The 20068-nt window shown below is 36.6% G+C and overlaps 2 protein-coding genes across 2 annotated transcripts; both read right to left on the reverse strand.

Annotated features, from left to right (window-relative positions):
- Positions 1-5828: 5828 nt before the first annotated feature.
- LOC103211810 (olfactory receptor 4C16-like) lies at positions 5829-6847 on the reverse strand. Its single transcript, XM_007957793.2, has one exon. It carries the CDS (start codon positions 6756-6758, stop codon positions 5829-5831), a length of 930 nt encoding a protein of 309 aa, XP_007955984.2. The 5' UTR covers positions 6759-6847.
- A 9992-nt stretch (positions 6848-16839) lies between these two features.
- LOC103211811 (olfactory receptor 4C16-like) lies at positions 16840-17784 on the reverse strand. The gene has a single exon (XM_007957794.2). It carries the CDS (start codon positions 17770-17772, stop codon positions 16840-16842), a length of 933 nt encoding a protein of 310 aa, XP_007955985.1. The 5' UTR covers positions 17773-17784.
- Between the last annotated feature and the right edge of the window lie 2284 nt (positions 17785-20068).

Here is a 20068-nt window from a genome sequence, read left to right on the forward strand (position 1 = left end):
GAATAGAATAATCGGAAGTTCAGGGTGAGTTGGAAACTCTAGTAGAATAAATTCAGTCACCAAGGTGTAGTTTCCTTCTTTCAGTTCCATATTATATATATATACATATATTTGCCTTTTTTGAAAATCTTAATATCCTAAAATGTTATAATAATGAAAATAAATACAATTAGATATAATAGTGAAGTTATTTTTATTGTTTCATCAAGCAAGCAATAATATAAATCAAATATCAAACTCCACCTTGTGAGAGTCAGGACACATAGATATATGCATATTCATGTTCCTTACATCACAGTTCACAATAGCAAAGAGATGGAAACAATTTAAGTGCCGTTGACTGAAGAATGGATAAACAAACTGATACACACAATGGAATACTATGCAACTCAAGGAGGAGTCACTATGAGTCGGGTCTGATTCAACAGCACATAGCAACAACAACATGATTGAAATAAAAGAAGACATCAGTTAAAACTCTGCTAACTAGAATGTACCACTATGAAAACATTTCTATGTTTTATTATTATTATTTCTGCCTTAACCCTTTAGAAGTATGCTGATGATTTGAATGAAATGTAGGGTTTATTTTTTATTAAATTTCTTCTAAGATTCCTCTGCATGGACTTGAACTTCTAGGCTTTTACTTAATAGTTGACAATTTAAAGATATGTGTCACTCAGAAACTCTATCTATGACTGTCAGCATATGATTATATTTTCATGGAATAAATCATGAGATAACAGAGACTGTTATTTTCAAAAGGATTGGAAAGGGGTAATTAATTTTATTTTGTATGGATTTTAAATGTTTGGATTTTCAAAACTTATGCATGCACTACTTCATATTTTCATGTAAACAGCATCCTCTAGGTGAGGAAATCCGCCATGGTCTCTCATTTTGTCATGCAGTGATAACTGGCTTGTTACTGTGATGCTGGAAGTTATGCCACTGGTATTTCAAATATCAGCAGGGTAACCCATGGTTGATTACAGCAGAACTTCCAGACTAACACAGACCAGAAAGAAGAACATCCGAAGAAAATTAAATATAACATGGACTGCCAGAAGAATGAACAAATCTGCCTTGGAGAAGTACACCTGGAACACTCCTCACAAGGCAGGATAGAGAGACTCCGTCTCTTTTACTTTGGATATATTACCAGAGGGACCATTCCCTGGGCAAGGATGCATTGCTTGGTAAGCAAGTACAATCAGCTATAAATAGGATGACCCAAAATTAGATGAAATGACACAGTGGCTATAGCAATAGGCACAAGAGTAGCAATGATTGTGTTGATGGCACAAAACCGGGCACAGTTCTGTTCTATTTTACCTTAGGTCACTAAGGGACTAGACTTAGGTCTAGGTAACTGTGAGTCAGAACTGACTCAACGGAACCTCAGAATAGCAGCAACAGATAGTGACATTATACACAATGTTTTCATCTTTTTATGTCTTCGTATCATGGAAAGAAAACCTTAAACTGATATTGAAAAAAAAAAAAAAAGAAAAGAAAAGAACAGTATTTGCAGCTAAACATTGAGAACTATCCTTAAAAAATGAATTTCCTCTTTCTTCTCAATTTTCATTAAAAAAAAAGAGGATATTACATGTTAGTCCACAATGGGGAGAAAAAAAAAGGGAAATATGAGTTGCTGGGTGTCACACATTTTTCAAAATATAATGTTAGTTAAATGAATTAGAGTAGAGAAGAAAGTTACAACTATCTGAAGAAGGATAGAGAAAAATACAGCTTACTTCACCTGAAAAGCTCTGGAGATCCTACAAGCTGAAATTATCAAGTTCCCCAGATGGTAGTAGTGAAATATACATTGGATTACTGAAGGATTACTTTCCTTTCTCAAGTTATATTCCAGATTGCCAGGAGACATCCTTCTACCCACAGTGGAGAGGTTTCTGCAAAGCTTCTAGAGTAAGACTAAGAAAGAAGGTGTTTTATTTCTGAAAATCAGACAAAAAAAAAATCTTATGGACCACAGCAGAGCACTGTCTGACTTTCAAGCTATGGGCATATCATCAGGAGGGCTCAATCCCTGGAAGATGACATCATGTTTGATAAAATAGAAGGCAAACAAAAGTGTGAGATACGCTCAGTGAGATGGGCCGCCAAAACAGCCACAACCATGGAGTTGAACATGCAGATGATTGTGAGGATGATGCAGGATCAGGCAATGTTTTGTTCTGTTGTACACAAGGTCTCCATGATGGAAGTTGACTCAACAGCAGCTATATATGTGTACTCTTTTCTGTCAGGTTGCTGCTTATGGGTGATGGAACACAGGGTTGTTGCTGTTCCTTGAGATTGAAACAGTTCCAACTCATAAATACCTTGTTCAACAACAACCACAATATGCTACTGGATCCTGTGCTGTTCTCACAGCTGTTCCTATGCATGAGCCCATTATTGCAACCACAGCTCCATTCCATCTTGCTGAGAGTATACTCTTTTTTTTTTTTTGCTTATCCTCTAAGTTACCAAGCATGATGTCCTTCTAGAGGGACTGTTTTGTTGTTGTTATGTACCACCGAGTCAGCCCCGACTCATAGTAACCCCTTCTTGAGTTTCCAAGGTGGTATCACTACAGAAGTAGATTGCCCAACCTTCCTTCTGAAAAGTGGCTGGTGAGTTTGAACCACCAACCTACTGGTTAGCAGTCAAGTGCTTTAGGCACTATGCTACATGTCCAAAGTATATGAGATGAAGTTTTGACATCCTAGCTTCCAAGGAGCATTCTGGCTGTACTTAATCCAACACAAATTGGTCCATTCTACCACAATCCATGGTATATTCATTATGCTTTGCTAACACTATAATTCAAAGGTATCAAAGCCTCTATAGTCTTCCTTACTCATTGTCCTGCTTTCCCGTGCATGTGAGGCAATTGAAAATACCATGGCTTGGGGCAGACACAACTTAGGCCTCAAAAATATCTTTGTTTTGCAACATTTTAAAGATGTTTTTGCAGCACACTTGCCAAAAGCAATGTTATTTGGTTTCTTGACTGCTGCTTCCATAGGCATTGACTGTGGATCCAAGTAAAATGGTATGTGGTAATACCAATGAAGTTTGAGATTATGGGAAGAATTTCACATTTCTGTTGCTCACAAATAGGTATTGTGTCCTAAACAATGTTTATAGGAAATTACATCAAGGATGACTTACTCTACACATCTTCAAACATTGTTCTAGGTGAGGGCACTGTGCAGACAGAATGTACAATCTATATGTGAAGTATTTATCACTTAAATCTCTATTGTAACAATCAATAATTTCGAGAAAAGTGTAATAATAATGTGTACAGATAAAATTAACACTGTTAATTATATAACTTTCAAATAGCATGATTTATCTTGAATTATCCACGTGAGCTCAATGCAATCACAAGTATCCTTCCACATGGAAGAGACAGGCAGAAGAGAAAGAGGGAGATGTGGTAATGGAAGAATGATCAAATGCATGCAGTGCAGATGCACTGATGAAGGTGTAGAAAGGAGATCATGAACGAAGGAATGTGCAAAAGTCAAGAGCCTCCAAACAAAACAACAATGACAACAACAAAATATATGCACACCCTGATTTAGCCCAGTGAGACTTATGTCAGACTTCCAACTTAGAATAAATGTATGTTGTTTTAAGTCACTACAATTGTGGAAATTTGTTACAGCAGCAGTAGAAAAGTAATTCAACATTTTGAAACATATGATTTAAGGAACCAATTCCAGATGCCATTATCAGAAAAACAAATCTCAAATAATTGATGAGTGCCCTCATGTCAAAAAGTTTTCAGTCCCCAGATTTGTATTCTGTACCCCTAAACTGACACCTTCAAGATCAACTCCCATAGTAAAGTATTTTCCAATTTTCACTCTTAATATTAGCTAGGGGGTAACACATGTAACCCCTTGTGTTACATGATAGACTCATGCATTTGTAAATGCCTGAGGATTATATTTTACTGAGACTTTTCCCTGGGTAGCTGCTTGCAAATAATAAGGGACATAGAAGGAAGCTCTGGAGAAGAATGCATCTAATTGCATAATCACATTAGATGAGGTCATCCCATGGGACTGATGAAAGGGAAGAATTTCTTCTCTTGCAGGAGAAAGCAATGAGGATCAAAAATAATTTTTGAATTCGTGATTCACAGCTTTCTCCATAAAGAAGTCCTTACTTTAGCTCTCAGAATGGAATTCTTTCTCTATCAGGGCACTTATTTCAAAAAAGGGAGTCTACTGAGTCTGCACCTCCACCCCTCTCTAGAGTTCTGCCTCTTTTATTACAAAATTCTGACCCTGATATGTAACACCATCTCTGCATGCAGAAGTGGTTTCAGTGGAAGCAGGGACTTTATAAATGAAGTGTTTAGGGGAAGATATCTTAACTGGATCCACTGTACACTCCATATTTACCTGTTCCTTGTCTTGAAAGAGATGGAAACACCAGATAAAACTGAATATACTACTATGCAAAATTTTCTGTAGCACAACCAGACAGTAGCTCCTGTAACCATTGATAAAGTACTTCAGATGGATTTCATCTTGAAAGTCACAAAATCTTAAAAAAAAGTAATAAAAGTGAGGTACTTATGTCATTACATTTTGCTGTTAAATCTATAGCTTTCCATGTCCACACTAAAAAATGCTAAAGCTCTTGGTGCAATAACATTGATAAAAATTTAATAATTCTAATACAATACCAGGAGCTCTGGTAGCATAGTGCCTAAAGCACTTGACTGCTAACCAGAAGGCTGGCGGTTCAAACCCACCAGCCACTCCTCGGAAGGAAGGTGGGGCAATTTACTTCCCTAGTGATACTGCCTAGGAAACCCAGAGAGGGGTCACTATGAGTCAGGTCTGACTCGATGGCACATAACAACAACAACAACAACAACAATACAATTTAGTACAAAAAAAAATAAAAGTCTCAAATACACAAAAATACTGATGTTTAATTTTAAATAAGAAATCAAGTTGAAATTAAGTTCTTAATTATCATGTAATTACTGACTGTGATGATAGATGCCCATGGACAAAAATTGATATCCATCCCAACTGCTGATACATATGATTCATATGAAGTTTTCAGTTCTCCATACTTAAGGTGTCCTTTTCTCTAGATTGAATTGAAAACCCACTGACATTTTCTACCTGTGACATAAATACATATTTTTGTTTCAAAGTCTAAAAACTCTCTAAGTTATCACTTTCCATTTAGAAAATAGAAAATCTAAGATGTTGGGAATATAAACATATGGAGGGCTAACTTTAATCACAAAAAAACAAAAGCAAAAAAAAACATTCATTGTCGTCCAGTTGTTGCCAAAACATAGCAACCCCACGTGTTACAGAAGAGAACAGTTCCATATGGTTTTTCAGCTGTAATCTTTATCGAAGCAGATTCACCAGGTATATCATAGATAGCACTGCTGGATGTTTTCAAACTGCCAAGCTTTAGGTTAACAGCCAAATAATACCCAAAATCAACATGAAGGACAGAGAAAACACTAGTTCAAAACTATGAGTCTTTCTAGGTATCCAAGAGAGACAGAGAAACAATAGCGAAAACTCTAAGGCAGGAGGTCTTACATGACTGTATGTACCTGGTGTTTTCTCTTCCTGTACATGAAACTGACTCATATTTCAAACTCACTGGTGTTAAGTGTTCATATTGCCTATTCCCTGTAGAAACTCACTCTCATTCCTCAAAGTAGGATTCTTTTGTATCCACAATAATATTATATTTTCTGTTTAATTCTTTAAGGTCAATTGAAATTGTGAAGAAGGATTTGAAACTTCCATTCATCTTTAGTCCTCTGAGATAGGTTTCTTGCTCCATATCTTCTTCATTGCATTTTTCACCTCTGCATTTCTCAGTGTGTAAATCAGAGGGTTAAGCAAAGGTGTCCCAATTGTATAAAATATAGTTATCATCTTATCCATGGGAAAAGTGGTTGCAGGGCGTGTGTATATGAATATACAAGGACCGAAGAACAAGATGACTACAATGATGTGGGAGATGCAGGTGGAAAGAGCTTTTTTCCTCCCTTCTGCACTGTGATTTCTCAGAGAATGCAAGATGATAACATAAGAAAACATCAACATGACAAGACTCACTGTGCAAATGGCCCCACTATTGGATACCAATAGTACATTGACCATATAGGTGTCTGCACAGGCAAGTTTCAACAAGGGCTCCAAGTCACATAAATAGTGATCAATCACATTGGGACCACAAAAAGGTAAACTCAAAGTCAGAAAAATCTGAGTTGAAGAATGCACACAGGATCCCACCCAGGCTATAACTACCAAAGTATTGCAGACCCTCCGGCTCATGATGGCCATGTAGTGCAGGGGTTTACAGATGGCAACATAGCGGTCCACGGCCATAAGGATAAGGATGAAGATCTCAAGGCAGCCAAAGAAATGGAATGAAAATATTTGAATTATGCACTCATTGAAAGAGATAGTGGTATTCTTCAAAAGCGAATCTACAATCATTCTAGGAGCTATGGAAGTAGAGAAGCAAGTATCAGAGAAGGACAAGTAGAAAAGGAAGAAGTACATTGGACTCCCAAGTGCCCGGCTGGTCTTGATGGTAATAATAATCAGCAAGTTACCCAACAATGTCCCTAAGTAGAAAAGCAAGAAAATGGCAAACACTATTTTCTTTCTCACAGGATCTTGTGTCAACCCAAGCAGAATGAATTCTGTCACATTGTTGTTCAGCAGCATCATTTCATTAATGAAGACAAAGTGCAAATGTGAAATGCTTTATCTGAAAAAATAAATACAGGAATTACTTTATGGTGCTATGCAATGTTGTTGAATACTTTAAATAAATTAATTTGTGATAAAATATGATGTTATGTGATTTTTTTTAGCAAAAATAAATATTCTTCAACAGGGACATTCTAGTTGTTGTTTCTTAATAAGTTACTTCAACTCCTTATTCCCTTATTCCTCAATTTTTAATGACTACTCAATAGGTCAGTCTCATATAAGCTCATGAAAGATACTTTCCTAAACTACTTTTCATATGTAGCTCCATGTTTTCTTCAACAGGTTTCTTCTCTTAATTATTTATTTGTTGTGTACAAATCAGGATATATATCTCTAATTTATTATTTACTTAAATTTTATCATATTCAATGTACTTTGCAACCCTAGTTTTGCATGGTTAATCACTAGCCATTTAGGATACATTTGTCTTCCCTTTTGAGATTGATATTATAATGTCACAAATTATTCCCTTCACCATAAAAATTCCCCTTAATATTTATAATTATGTGTTACATATTACCCACTCCTATCAAGTCAATTCCACCCCAGAGTGACTCCTCTGGGGTTTCCAAGGTTGTAAATCTTTACAGAAGTGGACTGCTCATCTTATGGAGAAGCTGGTGGGTTTGATCTGCCAACCTTCTGGTTAATAGTCAAATGCCTTACACAGTATGCTGCCAGATCAATGACAACTTATTATATAAATGTGTATTATTTATAAATATATCATAAACAAACAAACAAACAAAGCTGTTGCCATCATGCCCATTATAACTCATGTAGACCTCACGTGTTACAGAGTAGAACTGCTCCACAGTTCTGCTGGAACTTTTATAGCAACTGACACCAGGCCTTTCTTCCATGGTAGTCAATGGACTACCAGTCGATTTGAACTGCCAACCTTCACACTAGTATTTGAGAGGAAACCATTTGCACCACTCAGGGACTAACAAATATATTGTATATCACAGCTGATTACTGAGCATTCTCTCCCAGATATCACAGCTTCAAAAATGGAGTAAGAAACACTTATTTACCCCACTGTCGAGGAGTTGATTCCTACTCATAGTGATCCTATAAACACTTAGCTTATAAATAGTCTACTTTTGGCTTCAAACACCTTAACGGTGTTTAGTAAATGACAGATACTAATAAGCATGAAATAATATTCTTTGATAATTGTTAATGAAAATTTAGGAGTCTTAATGGCATAGTGGTGACTTTTCTCACCTTCTAGCATAAACGTTGGCAATGTGAACCAACCAGCCACTCTGGGGGAGAAAGATGTGGAGGTCTTCTTCAATAAAGATCGGCAGTCTTAGAAGCATTATGGGGCCCTGTACAGTCACTAATAGTTGGAACTGTCTTGACAACAGTGGGTTTGGGATAATATCTCAACTATTGCCATTTCTATTTTTCTTCTTTCAATTCCTGAATATCTGAAAAGGACCTGTTAGATTACTCAAAGTCTCTGAAGTTATGCTTGCAAATGAAAAGGGTGGAGATGATGGTTTAATAGTTCATGTTTTACAATTCAGGTTTTTAGATTAAGCATTTTGGATCTGGGGCAGTGATCATGCAGCCTGTCAGCAGGCAAAACAGACAGTTGGTGTATGATCAGAGCATGACTGTAATGTCATGTATTACTCAGTTATCTGAAACAAATGAACAACAAACAAACAAAAAACATGTTCTTGGAACAAAGCACAGAAGTGGAAAAGGTAGGGCAATGTGATTACAAGAGGGAGAGTGAATACTCAGTAATAGACTTCTTTATTGAATTTGTTTTGTGTACTACAAAGTCAATGGTTCTTGATATTTGAAATATCATGTCGTTCAACAAAGATTTCTTTTTACAAATTTAGACAGAAATAATCAAGGTCTTCACTTCCAAGAACAAAATCTTTTTTAGATCTTTTTCATCAGTAAGATAATTAGAGGATGCCTTGTATGCAAATAAAAATATATACTTACACACTATGTACTTAAATCTAATACCAAAAAAAAAAAAAAAAAAAAAAACTTATCTTATTATGTTCCTCCCCTATCCCATACCAATCATTTGTCTTGAAAGTTGTGAGATGGGAAAAATTCAGATTTTGATAACTGAAATACACTGGTTTTATTTTCCTCTTCATTTGTACATTTTATTTACCTCAACAGACTTTGAATAAACTTTATCTTCCTCCAATGCAATATCTATTCTAGGAAGTTTCCTGAAGAACTTACTGATTTTGGAATTCCAAGAATAAAATATATTTCTCTTTGGACTATCTGATCTCCAACAAGGAAGAATTGTAAGGAGCCTGAGACTGGGTATCCTAAGAGTTACACTGAGCTCATTCTTTTCTTTATTGAAAGAGTGATTCATCCTAAAATATTTCTATTTGTAAATATGTTAAGCATTGAAAGCAAGATGATACAAAAATCTCACTTACCTCCTGGAAACTTTGATTTTGCTTACTCTTTAGAAAGCAGAATTTCTGATTTGTATACTATCAATCTCAGCATCTGTTTCTAAAACAAGTGATTTTCTTTACACTTTGACAAAGATCTTTAAGATAATCATAAATGAATTTCATTAAATTGTTAATAATATGCATCCTGTCATAGTTATGTAGTACTACTAAAACAGAAATACAACAACCAGGTGAATTTAATTAACACAAATGTATTTCCTCAACCTTAGGAAGTTGGAAGTCTGAAAAGTAGGCCCCAACTCTAGAGGAAGGCTTCGTTTTTCTTTGGGCTCTGGGGGAAGATCCTCGTCTTTTCAAGTTCCATTCCTTGGCCCTTTGATGATCTACATATGACATGGCATGAACCTCCTTCCATCTCTGTCTACTCACTTGCCTGTTTAATCTCTTTTATATCTTAAAAGGCATCAGTTTACAATATACCCTACATCAATTTTGTCTCATTAACATAAAAAAGAAAACCTATTCCCAAATGGGATTCTAAGCGCATGTATAGGAGACCTGCAGTCTTAAAACCTATTTGAACCTATGCATATTCCAAACAAACCAGACTACTTAAATCATATATTTATTAATAACCTAATATAAACATTTCTGTTTCTATAGACACATTTTCTGTTACCTCAAGTACAAATATTTTTTAAATTTTTGAACAAAGGAACTTTTAATCTACAATATATCATGATCCACAAAACATGAATCTAGTTCCCAAATTGACAAATATTTATTGTTTTCTATGTATAAAAAGGCTACATTCAATATATAACTGCATCCAAAACCAAAAACAAACTTGCCTCGAGTCGGATCCGACTCATAGCAACCCCTCCTTGGGCTTCCAAGGCACTATCACTACGGAAGTAGATTGCCCAACCTTCCTTCCAAGGAGTGGCTGGTGGGTTTGGACCGCCAGCTTTCTGGTTAGCAATCAAGTGCCTTAGGTACTATGCCACTAGAGTTCTCAGGAACTGCATCAGGTAGGAAATTTATGAAGGAAACAATGTAGAAGCCAAAGATTAACAGTGAATAAGCATGAATTCTGAAAACCCATCTTGCTCTCTCTTGTCTTCCTGGAGACCTTTCCATTTCCAGCTGTGCTGTCTTTCTCAAACCTTTGCGAGCAACTACAGAGAAATCTCCTGTAGGCAGCCTTCAATGATTGTCTTCTGATGAAGGAAATTCTCTGTCCTATGTTCTACAAGCTTTACTTTAACATTCCTTATAATATTACACACTATTACTTAATAGACAATTATTTGTATGGTATTGTTTTAGCTTCCTCCCTGGATTTAGAGTCTTGGAAATCCATGTGCTCTCACAATTTTACTTTCTAATGTTCCAACCCAAAAGCCTTATAAAACGTTGGTACTCGGTAAATTCTTTTAAACAAAACATTTTTTACCTCTTAAAATGTACTAATATATATCTACTAACATATATAACTAATGACTATGTAATATTATTTATGATAATATTATAATAGTATTATTTTTATAATATCATTCTAAAGTAAAATTAAATTCATAAAATTAATTTAATGAGGTCTTCTATCTGTCACATATAGTATGGTTGACAGACAAATATATTCCAAAGTTATAAATCTGTGGGGGACAGAGAGATAGATTTTAAATAAGTGACTGAATTAGCTTATAATCCATAGTAGAAGATAATGCCCCCTATTGTGTAAGAGACTGGAACAGGCACTCAGGGAGATGACAGTAATAAGTATTTGTATATTTTTACATGAGTACTTAGTCCTTGTTTTTGTTAGTTGTTGTCTAGTTGCTTCTGACTCATGGCAATCAATGAGTGTGTCAAAGTAGGTTAGTAGATTGTCCAATAACTTCTTTAGCTCTCCAAAGCCTAGTTTAAAAGATGATGTACTCTATCTTATTAGAGCTCTTCATTCTATATAACTGAACCCCATGACTTCTGTTATTGTTAAAGAGATACCCTGGAAACAATATGACTTGAGAACAAAATAGTTGTCATAATATTCAACATCCATTGCTTATGCTTCCTATCTCCTGTCAAAAATGTTACACCATTAATATATAATTTTTCCTCTTGCTGAATTTCATCAGACAGAAAAGCAAGAGCATTGTAGAAATAAAATAGTAGACATGATAACCAGGAGAAGGAAGTTAGATAGGGAGAATATTGAGGAAAAGGGATGATTGCTACCCAAAAAATTTTCAGAAATATCTTTCACCTTAATTGTATAGGTGATAAGCTTCTGTATCACCAAGTTTTTTAAAAGCTCTGGTGGTGTAGCGGTTAAGGCATTTGACTGCTAACCAAAATGTTGGTGTTCAAATCCATAGCTGCTCCACTGAGGAAAGATGAGGCAGCACACTTCTGTAAAGAAGTTTGGAAACAGCATTGGAAACTCAATGGGGCTCCCAAACAGTTGGAATTGACTAGATGGGGGTGAGTTCTCATCATGTTTGCTTTGAAGTTTCTCTGAGAAGCTTTTCAACTTTTCAAAATAGTTTCAACTGCAAAGAATATTATTTTCAATTAATTTTGGAAACATGCCAGGTGTAATTGCCTAAGGCATTGGACTGCTAACCAGAAAACTGGAGGTTCAAACCCACCAGCCACTCCTCAGAAGGAAGGTTGGGCAATTTACTTCCGTAATGATATTGCCTCGGAAACCCAAGCAGGGGTTGCTAAGAGTCAGATTTGATTTGGCGGCAATGCATTTGTTTTGTTTTTAAAAGGAACAATATGCCATTTAATGTGTCCACTTGAAGAAGGAAAATTTAACATTCTCATGGAATAATGTCAAGTCACCACTTTCCCGTTAACTTTTTATCTAATTTCTAATCAGACATAAGCTTTTCTAATTTTCTAGTACTTGAAGTTTTTTGAGAGTACATTCAAGCTTAAGTGCATTTTGTACACTCTGTCATTTCAAGAAATGATAGGCATGGGCATCACACACACACACTCTGCACACAACAATGACGACTTTCATATACCAGCAGCTCATAAAATATTTGTTGAATTCAAAAGATTTTTTTCCAAAATTTATATTTTATTCTATTTGTATGCTTAGTTAGCAGCAAACTTTCACACACATTGTGTTCTTTTATTTTTTTCTCTCTCTTTCTTCCTTTTTCAGAGAATGTGGGAGCAGAATAGTCACAAAGCATAGATGAATATTAGAAAATTATGTTGGATTGTTCTGTAATGAAGTTTCTCTGAGCTCATAAAGATAGAAATAATGTATGACTTACCTATTAGAAGACTGCCTTAGTTACTATCAAGACTCTACATTCCTTTTTAAAATAAGCCTGCACATAGAATACTGGGGGGGGGGGGGCATCTTCTCTCCATTCTAAAGGGAATATTTCAAGAGAAAGGGACATAAGGGATTAGCATTCTAAAGAGTACCATTCCCTAAAGATTCCCTTCCTGTGCTAGTCAGAAAATTCCCAGGTGTATAAACATTTGACTTTTTATTGGTCTCTTTAGCTTATAAAGTCACTGCCATTCAGTTGATTCTGACTAGTAGCCACCCCCACTGGGTTTCCCAGGAGGTGAATCTTTAAAGAAGTAAATCGTTTTGTCTTGCTGGTGGGTTTGAACTGCCAACCTTCTGTTAGCAGTCAAATACCTTAGACACTATTGCACCAGAGCTCCTTAATTAGTTTATAAGAATATAAAATTATTGTTGGGTGCCATGAAGTCTAGTCAGACTCATAGTGACCCTATAGGATAGAGTGGGCTTTCCTAGGCTGTAATCTTTATGAGAGCTGACTGCTGTGTCTTTTCTCTCAGGGAGTGGATGAATTAGCATTTGTATTAGCAGCCCAGTGCTTACCCCTTGCATCTTGAGGGAAGTAACCCTCTTCATACTCAGAAACAAGGAACAATCAAGAGTTTGGAAGAGTTAGGTGCCTCAGGCAGACCAAAAGTACCACAGAAAAAAAGGAAGAAGATGAAGGGTGATGAAGGGTGATGAAATGTATGTGGAAAACAAGAAGAAAAAAATAATAATAATTTCATTGGTAGAGAGGAAACATGGCAGAAAAGTGAACTCCAGTCACACCCTGGGCCATAATTTCTCTCTCTCTCTATTAAGAGACAATCCTGCCCCCCATCTTGCCATTTGTTTGCAAGGGGGCAATTCAAGTGAGTCACATTAACATCCTAAAAACAGAGGTTCTGTTCTGTGGCCTATACTCATCCTCCACCACAAACCACAGAATTAGTAAAAGGTGTACTTTTGTTGGTAGGTGCCTTCGAGCCACCTCCGAATCATAGTGACTCTGCACAACAGAACAAAACATTGCCCCGTCTTGTGGCATCCTCAGAATCCTTGCTGTGCTTGAGACCGACACTGTATTCATCAAGGGCCTCATTAAGGATCTTCCCCTTTTTTGCTGACCATCTCCTTTAACAAGCATATCTTTCTCCAGGGAATAGTCCCTTCAGACAACATGATTGTGGTGGTTATGTTTGTGTGTCAACTTGGCTGGGCCTGGTCGAGTGGCTGGGCAGATGGTGGTAGTTATTCCCCATGATGAGATTGGCAATCAACTCCATGGTGGGATCTACCACAAGCAGCTGAGAAGCTGCCTTTGGGATGTGGTCTGCTTCCTGTATATAAGGAGAAGCCTGTATATAGGTCTCTAGCCTATGGCATGCTTGGACCCTGAAAATAGCTTGGTCATTGTTCAGCAGCCTGCCATGCTCTGCTGACCTTGCAAAGTACAATGGCTTGAAGTAATGACCTGCTATGTGAGTTGGTAACATAGGGACTATGTCTCTTTACTTGTCAACCTTGGTTTTGTTAGCCTCAGCAGCCAGTAGCTACCTGAATGAAGAAAAGCCTCCAGGTTCAGTGGGCTGGGAGCAGGATGCAGAGCTGCAACCCAAGGTTGAGGGGCTTTCACCCAGCCCCTAGAGCCTGGCACTTTGAACTTGGACTAAAAGCCTCCAAATTGTAAGAATAAACTCCTGTTTGGTAAGGCCATTGTATTTGTGATATATTCTTGTCAGAGCAGCACTAGGGAACCAGAACAATGATCAAAGTAGGTAAGGTGAAGTCTGGCCTTTCTCACTTCCAAGGAGCAATCCAGCTGCATTTCTTCCAGGAAAGATTTGTTCATTCTTCTGGCAGTCCATTGTACTTTCAATATTCTTCGTTAACAGCACAATTCATTAGGATGTGTACATATATATATATATATACACACATACACACATAAACACACACATACAAATGTATAAATATATATGTAAATATATATACATATAAACGTATATATATATGTATGCATACCTATCCTCACTTCTCGTTTATTTAATTATCTAGCATTTTACATTTACAAAAATAGTAAAAAATCTACAATCTGACTATTTTGTCTATTAATGATGTATGTCTAACAGTAACAAATGCTAAAGTCCAAGAAAAGAGTAATGCTTGCTATGATTATTGACAATATGTGTCAACTTGTCTGGACCATGATTCTCAATAGTTTGGCAGTTATGTAATGATGTTGTTTTTGTTATTAGGCTCTGTCATGTCACCAACTCATAGAAACATTATGTACAATATAACAAAACACTGCCCAGTCCTTGCTACACCTGAGTCCATCATTGCAGCCACTGTGTCAATTCATCTTATTGAGGGCCTTCTCCTTTTTCATTAACCCTCCACCTTACCAAGTGTGATATCCTTCTCCAGTGAAAGGTTCCTTCTTGAAACAAGAACAAATAGGTGAGACCAAGTCTGGCTATTCTCACTTCCAAGGAGCATTCCGGCTACACTACTTCCGGGACAGATTTGTTAAAGCTTTTAGCAGTCGGTGGTACTTAAGTATTCTTCGCTGGCACAAAAATTCAAAAGTATCAACTCTTCCTGGTTCTTCTTTATTCATTGTCCAGCTCTCATATGTATATGAGGTGATTGAAAATACCTTAGTCCTCAAGGAGACATCTTTGCTCTTCAACATTTGAAAGAGGTCTTCTGCAGCAGATTTTCCCAGGGCAATACATCATCTGATGTCTTGATTGCTACTTCCATTGGTGTTAATTGTAGAACCAAGTAATATGAAATCTTTTACATTTTCCATCTTTTCTCCATTTATTGTGATGTTGCACATTGGCCCAGTTGTGAGGACTTTTGTTTTCTTCATAGTGAGGTATAGTCATACTGCAGACTGTAGTCTTCAATCTTCATCAGTAAATGCTTCAAGTCGTCCTCATTTTCAGCAAGCAAAGTTGAATCATCAGTATATCGCAGGTTGTTAGTTAGTCTTCCTCCAATCCTGAGGCCACATTCTTCTTCACATAGTTGAGCCTCTTAGATTAGTTGCTCTGAATAAAGATTGAATAAGTATGCTGAAAGGATACAACCCTGACGCACTCCTTTCCTGGTTTTAAAGCATGTAGTATACCCTTGTTCTGTTCAAACACCAGCCTCCTGGTCTCTGTATAGGTTCTTCATGAGTACAATTAAGTGTTCTGGAATTCCCATTCTTCTCAATATTATCCAGAATTTGTTATGATAAACACAATCAAATGATTTGGCATAGTCTATCAAACACAAGTAAAGATCTTTCTGGTATTCTTTGCTTTCAGCTAAGATCCATCTGGTATCAGTAATGATATCCCTTGTTCCACATCCTCTTCTGAATCCAGCTTGTATTTCTGGAAGTTCTCTGCCGATATACTGCTGCAACCATTTTTAACTTATCTTCAGCGAGATTTTACTTGTGTACGATATTTATGACATTGTTTGATAAGTTCCACATCCTGTGGGATCACCTTTCTGTGGAATGCTTACAAATATGGATCTCTTCCAGTCAATTGGCCAGGTAACTGTCTTCCAAATCTCTTGGCATAACCGAGTGAGTGCCTCCAGTGGGGCATCTGTTTGTTGAAACATCTCAATGGATATTCCATCAATTCCTGGATCCTTGTTCTTTGCCAATTCCTTCATTGCAGTTTCAGTGCCATTGGTTCTTGGTCATATGCCACCTCCTGAAATAAATGAAGATCTTCCAGTTCTTTTGGTACAGTGATTGTGCAGCAACATACATCCATATTAACATTTTAGTCCTCTCTTTTAAAGTTATCCTCCTTTCTGGATGGTATTGAAAGCTCACTGAAATTTTCTATCTGTGGCTTCCATATTTGTGTACAGAGAACAGTTCCATAGGGTTTTTAGACTGTAATCTTTTTGGAAGGAGATTCAGCAGGCATTTCTTTGGTAGCACTGCTTGGTGGATTTAAACTGCCAACCTTTTAGTTTAATAGTCAAGTAACACCAGAAATCAAAACCACAAGTAGTGCTAGGTATCCAAGACAGGCAGAGAAACAGTAGTGAAAAATCAATGGATCTTACATGCCTGTTTGTACCTGGTGTTTCTTCATCTACATGAAATAACTCAACATTAACCAATGTAAATGTTTATATTACCTATTTTCCTGAGGAAACTAGTTCTCTTTCCCTAAGATAGGATACTATTAAATCCACAATGAAATAATATTGTCTGCTGAATATATTAAGCCAATCCAAACTCTGAAGAAGAATTTGAAACTTCCATTCATCTTTGCTCCTCTGAGATCTGTTTCTTGCTCCATATCTTCCTCATGGCATTTTTCACCTCTGCATTCCTCAGTGTATAAATCAGGGGGTTAATAAAAGGTGTTCCAATTGTATAAAGCACAGCTATCATCTTATCCATGGAGAAGGTGGTTGCAGGCCGTGTGTATATAAATATGCAAGGACCAAAGAACAAAATCACTACCATGATGTGGGAGATGCAGGTGGAAAGGGCTTTCTTCCTTCCTTCTGAACTGTGGTTTCTCAGAGAATACAAGATGATAATGTAGGAGAACATCAACACAACAAAACTCACTGTGCAAATGGCCCCACTGTTGGACACAAATATTAGATTGATTACATAGGTGTCTGTACAGGCAAGTTTCAACAAAGGTTGCAAGTCACAAAAATAATGATCAATCACATTGGGACCACAGAAAGGTAAACTCAAGGCCAGAAATATCTGAAAGGAAGAATGCATACAAGACACCACCCAGGCTACAGCTACCATCACACTGCAGACCCGCCAGCTCATGATGGTTGTGTAGTGCAGGGGTTTACAGATGGCCACATAGCGGTCAATGGCCATGAGGATAAGAATGAAGACCTCCAGGGAGCCAAAAAAATGGAGTGAAAAGACTTGGATCAGGCACTCACTGAAAGAGATAGTATTATTCTTCAAAACTGCATCCACAATCATTCTAGGAGCTATGGAAGTAGAAAAGCAGGTATCAGAGAAGGATAAGTAGAAAAGGAAGAAGTACATTGGGCTCCCAAGTACCCGGCTGGTCTTGATGGTAACAATAATCAGCATGTTACCCAACAAGGTCCCTAAGTAGAAAAGCAAGAAAATGGCAAACACAATCTTCTTTTTCACAGGATCCTGTGTTAACCCAAGTAGAATGAACTCAGTCACATTGTTATTCAGCAGCATGATTTCATGGATGAGGAGAAGGTCCAAGTTGAGGTAGTTGTTTTTTTTTTTTTTTTTTCCCTGAAATAAGAAATACAGAAATTACTTTATGGTGCAATGCAACATTGTAGAATATATTAAGCAAATTAATTTGTGATACCTTGTGATGTGATGGGATATTTGGAGCATAAATTTTCTCATCAAAGACATTCTAGCTGTTATGCCTTAATATGTCACTTCAATTCTTTATTCCTTTATTTTTAATGACCACTTCATAATGACCACTGCCAAGGCTCAAATAAGCCAATGAAAATACTTTCCTAAATCACTCTTCAAATACAAGTCTGTTAGCTTTAACATATTTCTGCTCTTAATCATTTATTTGATGAATGAAAAATCAGGTATAAGATATTCTGATTTAGAATTTACTTAGTTTTTATCATATTCAATAGTGTTTGGAGCCCGTGTTTTGCATGGTTTATCACTCCATATTTAGAATTTATTTGTCTTCCTTTTGAGTTTAATGTTGCAAATATAAAGTCATTCATTATTTCCATCTTCATCAAGAATAACTTATTTACACATATATTTGTGCATTACAAGTTATTAATGTATACTTATATAAATGAATGTTTACTACACACACATACACACACACACACACCTATATATACATAATAAACCAAAAATCAGTGATGCCATCATGTTATTTGCAACTCATATAGACCCCTTGCGTTACAGAGTAGAATTGCAACATAGGGTTTCCTTGGCTGGAATTTTTACAGAAACAAATTGCCCAGCCTTTCTTCCATGGATGGATTCAAAATGCTAACGTTAGATTAGTGTTTAAGGGGAAACCATTTACACCACCCAGGAACCAGCAAATGTATAACAAGACACCGCTATTTACTGAACACTCTTTCCCAGATATTCCAGCTTAAGAAAACAGAGGAAGAAATTCTTATTTACCCCACTGCCATGGAGTTGTTACCTCCTGGTAGTGACCCAATGAACACTTAGCCTCTAAATAGTTAACTTTGGCTTCAAACTCCTTAATGATATTTAGTAATTCACAAATGCTGATATGCATAACAATATTATTTGTTCATTTTTAAAGAGATATCTGGAGACTCCATAGTGCAGTGGTTAAAGCTTTCTACTGGTAACCAAAAAGTTGGCAGTTCAAAACCAAAGCCACCCCATGGGAGAAAGTAGTGGCAATCTTCTTTGTTAAAGATTTACAGCCTTGGAAATTCCATGGGGCAGTTCTACTCTGCCCTATATGATCTCCACGTCAGAATGGACTTGATGGCAGTGCATTTGGGATAAGATACCTCAAATATTACCACTTCTGTTTCTCTTCTTCTAATTTCTGAAACGCTGAAAATTGCCTGGCGTATAACTCAAAGTCCCTAAGATTACGTTTGCAAACTAAAAGAGGATAAATGATAAACCTTACTAGTTCATGTTTCACAATTCAGGTTTTTAGCTTAACCATTTTGGATGTGAGCCAGTAACACTGGGAGCTTTCACTAGATTCATCAGGCAGTGGGTGCAGGATCAGAGCATGGCTGTTTTCTTGAATAGATTTTGTGTTGTCCAGTTATCTGGAAATGCTATATTCCTAGAACAGAACAGAGATGCAGAAAAGGGAGGTCATTATGATTATAAGAGGGATAATGGATACTCAGCAATGGATTTATTTGTTCACATTGTTTTCTGTCCAATGAATGTTAATTCACATTCAAATTTGAAATACCACTTATTTCAATGAAGATTTCTGCTCACAAATAAGGCAGAAATAATCAAGGGTTTTACCTCCAAGAACAAAATATTGTTTTACTTCTTTCTCATCAATAAGACATTGGAAGAAGCATCGTATGCGAATAAAACTACTTACTAACATATTATGTTCAACAAATGGATGCTGTGGTGGAGGCACTTACCCATTTATGCCAAGAAATATGAAAGACAGCTACCTGACCAATTAACTGGAAGAGAGTGATATTTGTGATCCTTCCAAAGAAAGGTGATCCAACAGAATGTGGAAATTATTGAATATCATTAATATCACACACACGTAAAAGCTAACTGATAATACCTTAAAAGCACTATCTTGATAGGGAACTTCCAGAAATGCAAACTGGATTCAGAAGAGAACATGAAATGAGGGATATCATTGCTGATGTCACATAGATCTTATCTGAAAGTGGAGAATACCAGAAAGATGTCTATCTGTATTTTACTGACTATGCAAAGGTATTCGACAGTGTGGATCATATCAAATTATGGATAACATTGAAAAGAATTGGGATTT

Source organism: Orycteropus afer, unplaced genomic scaffold, assembly GCF_000298275.1.
Source record: "Orycteropus afer afer isolate SDZICR_OR568_19922 unplaced genomic scaffold, OryAfe1.0 scaffold00799, whole genome shotgun sequence".
NCBI classification, from domain to species: Eukaryota; Metazoa; Chordata; class Mammalia; order Tubulidentata; family Orycteropodidae; genus Orycteropus; species Orycteropus afer.